This window comes from Myotis davidii, unplaced genomic scaffold, assembly GCF_000327345.1.
Source record: "Myotis davidii unplaced genomic scaffold, ASM32734v1 scaffold480, whole genome shotgun sequence".
Taxonomy (NCBI): domain Eukaryota; kingdom Metazoa; phylum Chordata; class Mammalia; order Chiroptera; family Vespertilionidae; genus Myotis; species Myotis davidii.
The window spans coordinates 514,444-522,137 of NW_006292360.1; the positions used below are offsets into that span (position 1 = coordinate 514,444).

Consider the following 7,694-nt stretch of genomic DNA (forward strand, 5'->3'; position numbering starts at 1 on the left):
CGCCGCCCCCGGCCCTAAGCAGTCAGGAACCTCCTCTCCGTCTCTGTAGCTCCGCCTATTCTGGACACTTCACATATACAGGTTCGTGTAGTGTATCATGTGTGGTTCTATGTGACTGGCTTCTGCCACACGTTTTCAGTGCAGAATTGAATTGGCGGTACAATGAACTAGTAAAGAATTAAGCTTTAGGTGATCTTTAAGGTGTCTGTGTAAACTGTTCTGATGAGATTCTTAGATGCCTGCTGTTCAATCCTTGACTCAGTCAGCATGAGCTGCTGTAACAAAATACTATAGATGAGGAGGGTTACCTAGACCCTGAGGTCTCACAGTTCCGGAGGCAGAACTCCAAGATCAGGTGCCGGCAGACACGGTTCCTGGAGGGTCTGCTTCGGCTTGAGGACGGCCACCGTCTCACTGTGCCCTCACGGCTCTGGTCTCTTCCTCTTCTTTTAAGGACACTTGCAAGAACCCCATCACCGGCCCCATTCCCGTCACCACTGCTAAGCCAGATCCCCTCCCAGAGGCCCCACCTTTAAAGACCCCTGAGGCTGAGGGCTTCAGTATGGAAATTCTGGGAGAACACAGACATTCAGTCCATAGGAATCCACAAGATTCCCATTTCTCAGAAGTTGTCATCAGCAGGTGATGTTTCAAGCCAGAAGCAAGTTTTGCAATTCTATTAGTACTCGGTAGAAAAAGTATTATATCATTTTATGCAATGAGAATATTTAATTAGAGTAAATTAAATATTTAATTTAATTAAATTAAATATTAGAGTAAATACGTTTGTTGCTGTTCTCTAACATAAATGCATACAAATAAAATATAAAATTTTATGGCTGTCAACATTTTATTGTTATTAACCCTCATCAGAGGATATTTTTTCCATTGCTTTTCAGAAAGAATAGGAGGAAGGGAGAGAGAGAGAGAAAGAGAGAGGGCGAGGGAAAGAAACATCTGTGTGAGAGAGACACATCGATTGGTTGTCTCCTGTACACGCCTCAACCGGGGCCGGGATTGAGTTTGCAGCCCAGGTATATGCCCTTGACCGGGGATAGAATCCACAACCCTTCAGTCTGCAGTCTGGCGCTCTAACCACTGAGAAACACTGGCCAGGGCTATTTCTAATTTTTTTTACAGCAACCTATGTTAAGAAGCATGTTCCCCATAACCAATGGACACAGGCAGTAGGGGGACAAGGGCATGTGCTAGGGGGTAGAGCAGCTGGGGAGAGGTCAAGGGGGGAAAAGGAGACATATGTAATACTTTCAACAATAAAGAATTTAAATTAATAGCGTGCTCCCTGTCCAGTGCTGCATACAGCATGTGCTAGTACACGTGTGCATCTGGAGCTGAGCGTGACGGGACTCACATTCTCTGTGTGTCTCTGTCAGTTCTCTGTAGTGCTGGCTGCAACCCACTGAAGCGATAGAACATGGTCGGGCAATGTGAGCCGTCCTTTGTGAATCCCCGCTGCCTCTGCAGTGAGGTGCCTCCTTAAGTGGCCTGTGGGGGATGGAGAAGACACCTCTCCTTAGTGCCCTAGAGGAGTGTTCAGGGCACTTGTCACTAAAATGCCATCCCCAAGGACGGAGGTATGGTCCCCACAGTCATTACTGGTGCCAGTCATTCCGTTTGCTTCAAGAGGACACATGGTTGCAGATATTTGCTCTTTTTTGGTTCATAAGAGATCTGCTGGCTCCACCTGTGCTGTACCTGTGAACACTTGTGCACAAGCAGCAGTGCGCTTACGTAAATGCACATCAGGGCTCAGCGACTTCATCTTTTCTTACCCTCCCTGGCAAGGATAGTTTGGCCGTTTAATGCAAATCATACAAGTTGTATTTTCTATGTTGCAGATTCGTAACCAGCTTAACCAGGAACAGAATTCAAAACTGCAGCAGCAGAAGGACCTCTTAAATAAGCGCAACATGGAGGTGGCCATGATGGACAAGCGCATCGGCGAGCTGCGCGAGCGTCTGTACGGGAAGAAAATCCAGGCACGTGGAACAGCAAGTGTGTCCCCCAGGGGAGAGGGGCCCGGGAGCAGTCCCGGTGTGTACGTAGCCCCAGATCCTAGGTTACCAGAGGGGGCCACTCACAGGCCTATGGGCCGAGGCCCTCCCTGATGCCTCGCCCTTCCTGGACGCTCATCCCTCAGGTTGGTGGGGCTGCTCAGTACGAGGAGATGCTGACTCCTTTCTTCCCGTTGCAGCTGAGCCGTGTGAACGGCGCGTCGTCACCACAGTCACCCCTGAGCACGCCCGGCAGGGTGGCGGCCGTGGGACCTTACATCCAGGTTCCCAGCACCGGCAGCTGCTCAGCGCCAGGGGACCCTGTAAAGCCCCAGTCTCTCACTGTTGCTTCAGGAGCTGCCCATGGGAGGCCCAAACCCGGTAAGTGGCTGGCCCTCTTCCCGGGGAGCGTGAGCAGGACGGGGGGCCGTGGAACGGCGTCCTCCGAGGGGCCCCGCATGTTCCTTCCGTCTCCCCCGAGGCACCACATCCTCCAGGGCAGCTTGGGGAGCGATGTGTTGCCACGGTGACCATCCCATAGACAGCACTGTGACTGCACTCCCCTCCCCCACTCAGTCAGTCAGAAAGTCCACAGACCACCCCTTCGCCCTGGGCCCCCTGAGGCCCAGGGCCCAGCGCAGGCCCAGCTCCGTGGGGCGTGGGGCGCTCCCACTTCCTGGCCGCCCGGGCAGGCTCTCCTCAGAGGAGGGTCGGCTGGTTCTCAGCAGATGCACGAGAGCCGGGGCTCCCTTACAGGAGGGCTCGTTATGGCTGGGGGGACGCAGGCCCCGTAGCTCCCACCATGTTGGCAGGTCCCCACACCGCAGCAGCCCTGCGACTGGCCTGCCGGGGCTGTGAGAGGGGCCCTTGGAGTCTGTGGAAGACTTGGGGCGTCTTCTGTTTGCTGACTTCCTGCTCTCTAGCCGGCACCTGCTCTGCAGCCACACCTCTGCTGCTCCCGGCGGGCGGGGCGTCCCCAGCCCTCAGATTCGGCCGTCTCTCAGCAGCGTGCAGGCTCTGGGGTCGGTGTGGCTCTAACGGCACCTCCTCTGATAAGCTGCTGTTTATAGTCCAACCCCCCGTGGTGGGAGCAGATATTCGTCTGGTTCCAATGACGACAGCCCCACCCGCCGCTTCTCTGCTGCCTTCCTCGTCACCCTTTCCCGAGCTGGGCCCGTCTCCACGTCCCTGTTCTCTGGGTCCGTGCAGGGCCCGAGAATGCCCTGCAGAAGCTCAGAACCACCCTGGGTCTCAGCTGTGCTGTGAGGGGACCACCCGGGACACCTGCGTCACCGCACGGGGCAGAACCTGGGCCCGGCTGTGGATCTGGGGAAAGAAAGCTCTTCGGGGGGACCCTGACTGTGCTGTGGCTCTTCTGGTTCCGTGCCCCACAGATGGCCATGGTAGACCCAGAGTGACCCGCTCGTGGACAGTGTCCGACCTGGACATCGGGCCCGACTGCGGCTCCGCACGGCAAGCTGCAGACTCCCTGACAGACCGTATGTCAGCGGGCCGGCCTGGGGAGCTCTGTCCCTCCTGCTGCTCAGGCAACAGCCACTCTGTTTTCCAAACGAGAAAGGCCTGGGCACCCGTCTAGACTTGAGAGAGATGCCACCTGAGCGTAGTCTGCCCCTCCCTTCAGCCAGGTGCAGGGTGGGCCAGGCCACGCACCCGGGTCCCGCTCAGGGAGGCTGAGCGGTGCTGGCACAGGAGGGTGTCTTGGTTTTCTTCTACCACATGAAGAGGATTCCCCGAGGTCACAGGAGGCATTTAGCTTTATCTCCCTTCATACTTGAAGGTGATTGTCCCTTTATAACAAAATGAAGTGATCTTCCTTCTGTACCTTCTGCCTGATCCCCAGAAAGAAAATTTCTCTCTTCATCCCTCCTTCACCTTTCTGTGACTGACTGGTGGGCCACATTCCTGGTGACCTTGAGAGAGGGCAGGGGAGGTCCGAGCGCTCGGCCTGAGCGTCTGCAGTGAGGGGAGGAAAGAAAAGCACCCCAGCCCGGATAGGCTGACAGGCCACGGGAGCGAGGTGACCTTGGGCCTTGGACTGCTTAGCAGGGCCCTGCAGCTTGGCTGAGCCGTGTGGAGCCTGCCGCCTGGAGCTGGGGTAATGTGAGCAGTGCAATGCAGGGGTAGCAGTGCTGCCGCAGGAGTGGACGCGGCTCTGGAGCTCTGCCTGTCCTGCACGCGCCGGGACCTCTGGTCGTGCCCAGAGCACGTGCGAGCCAGCCTTCCCGTCCCGGAGTGGCCAGGAAGAGTGAGCTCCCTCTGGCCCTCAGTCGTGCCCACCTGCCGCGCTGGCTGGAGGGACGAGGATGTGCGGTTCTGCCAGGGCCCAGACAGTCCCCGGGATTTCCTCCCGTCCCCTGTGGCTGAGGCTGGGTGTCGGCACGTCCGTCAGCCCGTGCCCGCTGCGAGACACAAGCTGGTTGGGGCTGGAGCCGGGCCTGCCGACGTGAGCGAGCGGGTGCCCTTTTTCAGTTTGGAAAACGTTCTGTAAAAATGTAGCTTCTCAGTGCTTTTCTGAAAACGCGGGCTTGACTGGCTCTCTGACCACTGCTGGGGGGGCAGCCTGTCTCCAATCAGTGGGACCGCACCGGCCTCTGTGATCATTCCTCGCTGCAGAGCAGGGGTGGGGAACGTCGGCCCGCGGGCTGTGTAACGCTCGCGAAATCGTTGGGTCTGGCCCTGCCAAGGCATCAGGGGTGAGTTAATTCAATGTTTGACCAAATAGAGCAGCCTCATTTTTAAGTTGATAATTTTGTATGGACCACGAATGATGTGATAAATATCCAAATGGCCTTTGGCAGAAAAAAGGTTCCCCACCCCTGCTTTAGATGATAGAAATTTCTAATAGATCAGAGTTGAATTTTTCTTTTAACACTGAGTGGTGCAGATCAAGCCTGTTATGGAGTCAAAGGAGAGTTCTTTACTGCTGTATGTAACTATCTGTAAGCAGTGTTTGAACAGTAAGGGCCGTGCTTGCTTCGCTCGTTAGTGTTGATGTAAGGGTTTGAGCTGTGCTTGAATGAGGGCTGACTGTCTCTGCAGACCTCTGTCCCCGGCTGGGTCATTGCTGGAGCCACGCGGCGCTGGGGGGCCCGGCCCGCAGAGGCCGCCCTAATCCCGCCACACACTCGCGAGCTGGCGTGCGGGGAGGGTCAGCCCTGGCGGTGCCGCTCCATTGGAATGATGTTCCAGAAAGCGACTTTCTTTTCTGATGGGGCTGCTCCTATGCTAACTCACCTAATTTCAACACAGACTTGACTTAAATTCTATGTTCTTTCCAAGCTAATGATGGAAACTGGCCAACACTAAAACAAAATATGAGCTCTTCGGTGAAACCAACACAGATGGCCCCTGTGGACTGGAAGGACCCGAGCGTGGAGGGGCCGCTCAGGCAGGGCCCCGTCTCCAGCCAGCCTGCGCCCTTGTCAGCTCTGGGAGCCCCGGAGAAGCTGGTAGGCCCCTTGTCATGATCCCTGGGACACAGATGAGCTCCTAACCCTGTCATGTTTGGCCCTTGTCTTCGAGGGTAGAAGGTGTCATGAGGCAAATTATTCTTACTAGCGTCCAAACGACACCCAGTCTGAGGAGTCCGTAGCCCTACGCACCCGCGCAGTGAGCACGTCGGGCCTTAGTCAGGGTGGTTCTGTCGCAGGCAGGTGACAGCCCGCTGTGCCCGATCCCTGGCGCCGTGCCGGCCACAGCCGACTTGAAGGATTACAAGTCCTACTTTGTCTCCTCATGTGACTGTGGATGGGAATCTGCTTAACTTTTCAAAGGATGACTGTGTTTTCTTCACGTTTAAATTTAGGGCATCGAGATGGGTAAAATGCCACCCCCCGTCCCTGGTGTTGGCAAGCAGCTGCCGCCGAGCTACAGCACACACCCAAGTCCTGCGCCCGTGGGTCCAGGGCCCACAAACTCCCTGGAAAGGAGGAAGGAGGGCAGCTTGCCCAGGCCCAGCGCAGGCCTGGCCGGTCGGCAGAAGCCCGGCCCTCTGCCCTCCGTGGGCAGCACCCACCCGCCGGGCTCCTCCCAGCAGATCCAGCAGCGGATTTCTGTGCCCCCGAGCCCCACGTACCCGCCCGCAGGGCCGCCTGCATTTCCCACTGGAGACGGCAAACCCGAGCTCCCACTGACTGTGGCCATCAGGCCCTTCCTGGCAGACAAAGGGTCCAGGCCACAGTCCCCCAGGAAAGGACCCCAGACAGTGAATTCAAGTTCCATATACTCCATGTACCTCCAGCAAGCCACGCCCCCCAAGAATTACCAGCCCGCAGCGCATGGCGCCTCGAATAAGTCGGTCAAAGCAGGTACAGTAGCTTGTGCTCTCCCTCCCGGGCCAGGGCGCTGTGCTCTCCTCTGGGAACACGCCGGCCCCCAGCCTCACATCCGGGCCACACGCTACCTAGGCCCAAACCAGAGCCTTACCCCTCACACGCCTTCCGAGCCGCATGAGGTGGGGTCACAGCTGACTTCCTGTTGGAGCGCCCACCCCTGGGAACTCCAGCTGCGGGAAGGGTGTGATCGAGCAGTGCACTCCCTCTCCTGCGTCCTGGTGCCTTGTGCAGCTCTCCCGGGGCCGGGTGGGGCTCTGCCTAGACCTCATCTCCACCTGCCGTTGCCGAGCCAGGCCCTGGGGCAGCAGCTGGGTGGCGAGGGGTGTCTTCTGCTTTGGGCATTCCTCCCCTCTCCCCCGCCCCAAGAGCCGCAGGGAGAACAGCCTGATTCGGGTGAGGGGACATGGCCCTGGGGCGAGGTGTTGGAGGGAGCAGGTCGGAGAACAGGGCCTAGTTCCACACCTCCCACAGTCAGTGGGTTCTGACTTCAGTGGTAGGGTCCTGCCCGTTGGGCTTTCTTAGATGTTCTTGGGCGTGAGCTGCAAGCTTCCAGACTCGCAGTTGAGGGACTCCTGGGTGCCTGGCCACCCCCCGTGCCCAGCAACCCCTGAGGCAGACACTGCACTGACCAGGGGCTGGAGCGGCCGAGACCCTTCCCTAGAGCTCCAGGCGGCCTCCCTGTCAGGCCCGGCTGGGGCTTCCTGCTGTGCCCCTACGTCCGAGGCTCAGCTCCTTGGCCAGGAGACAGGGACAGCCGGTTTGGGTGGGAAGCCTGGTCCATGGCTATTTTAAATGCTCGTTTGGAAAAGCCCCCATTCTGGGATCCCAAAGGCAAAAGCAGAAGTTAGATGCTCCACGTTCCAGAGTGTCGGTGAGGTTCTTTGAGCAGAGGACACGCTTGGGGCTTAAGTTGGGGCTCACGGCGTGGCCGGTGCAGCTCGTTGGCTGGAGCGTCGTCCCGGGCATTGAAGGGCCGTGGGTCTGATTCCAGGTCGGGGTGCGTACCCGGTTGTAGGTTCAGACAAGGTTAGGGGGCATGTAGGACGCAGCCAGTCAATGTTTCTCTCCATCTCCCTTCCTTTCTCTCTAAAATTAATAAAAAATGTGTTCTCTGGTGAGGATTAAAAAATAATAAATTTATTTTAAAATTAGGGTTCAACAGCCAGGCCGCCTCTGGCGTAAGCAGGGGTGTGTAGTGGCGGGCCCGGTGCGGGTGCTGAGGGTCCCCGTCCTGTCTCCTCAGTGTACGGGAAGCCCGTCCTGCCATCGGGCTCGGGCTCTACGTCCCCGTCGCCGTTGCCGTTTCTTCACGGGCCGCTGGCCA

General features: G+C 57.5%; 1 protein-coding gene across 1 annotated transcript in view; it reads left to right on the forward strand.

Moving 5' to 3' along the window:
* PPP1R13B (protein phosphatase 1 regulatory subunit 13B) overlaps positions 1–7,694 on the forward strand; it is a 41,408-nt gene that overhangs the window by 29,470 nt on the left and 4,244 nt on the right. The window contains exons 7-12 of the mRNA XM_006765887.2: positions 1,860–2,000; positions 2,216–2,396; positions 3,410–3,514; positions 5,316–5,485; positions 5,842–6,343; positions 7,614–7,687. Of these exons, the coding sequence (XP_006765950.2) occupies positions 1,860–2,000; positions 2,216–2,396; positions 3,410–3,514; positions 5,316–5,485; positions 5,842–6,343; positions 7,614–7,687 (1,173 nt within the window). The remainder of the gene's footprint in view (positions 1–1,859; positions 2,001–2,215; positions 2,397–3,409; positions 3,515–5,315; positions 5,486–5,841; positions 6,344–7,613; positions 7,688–7,694) is intronic.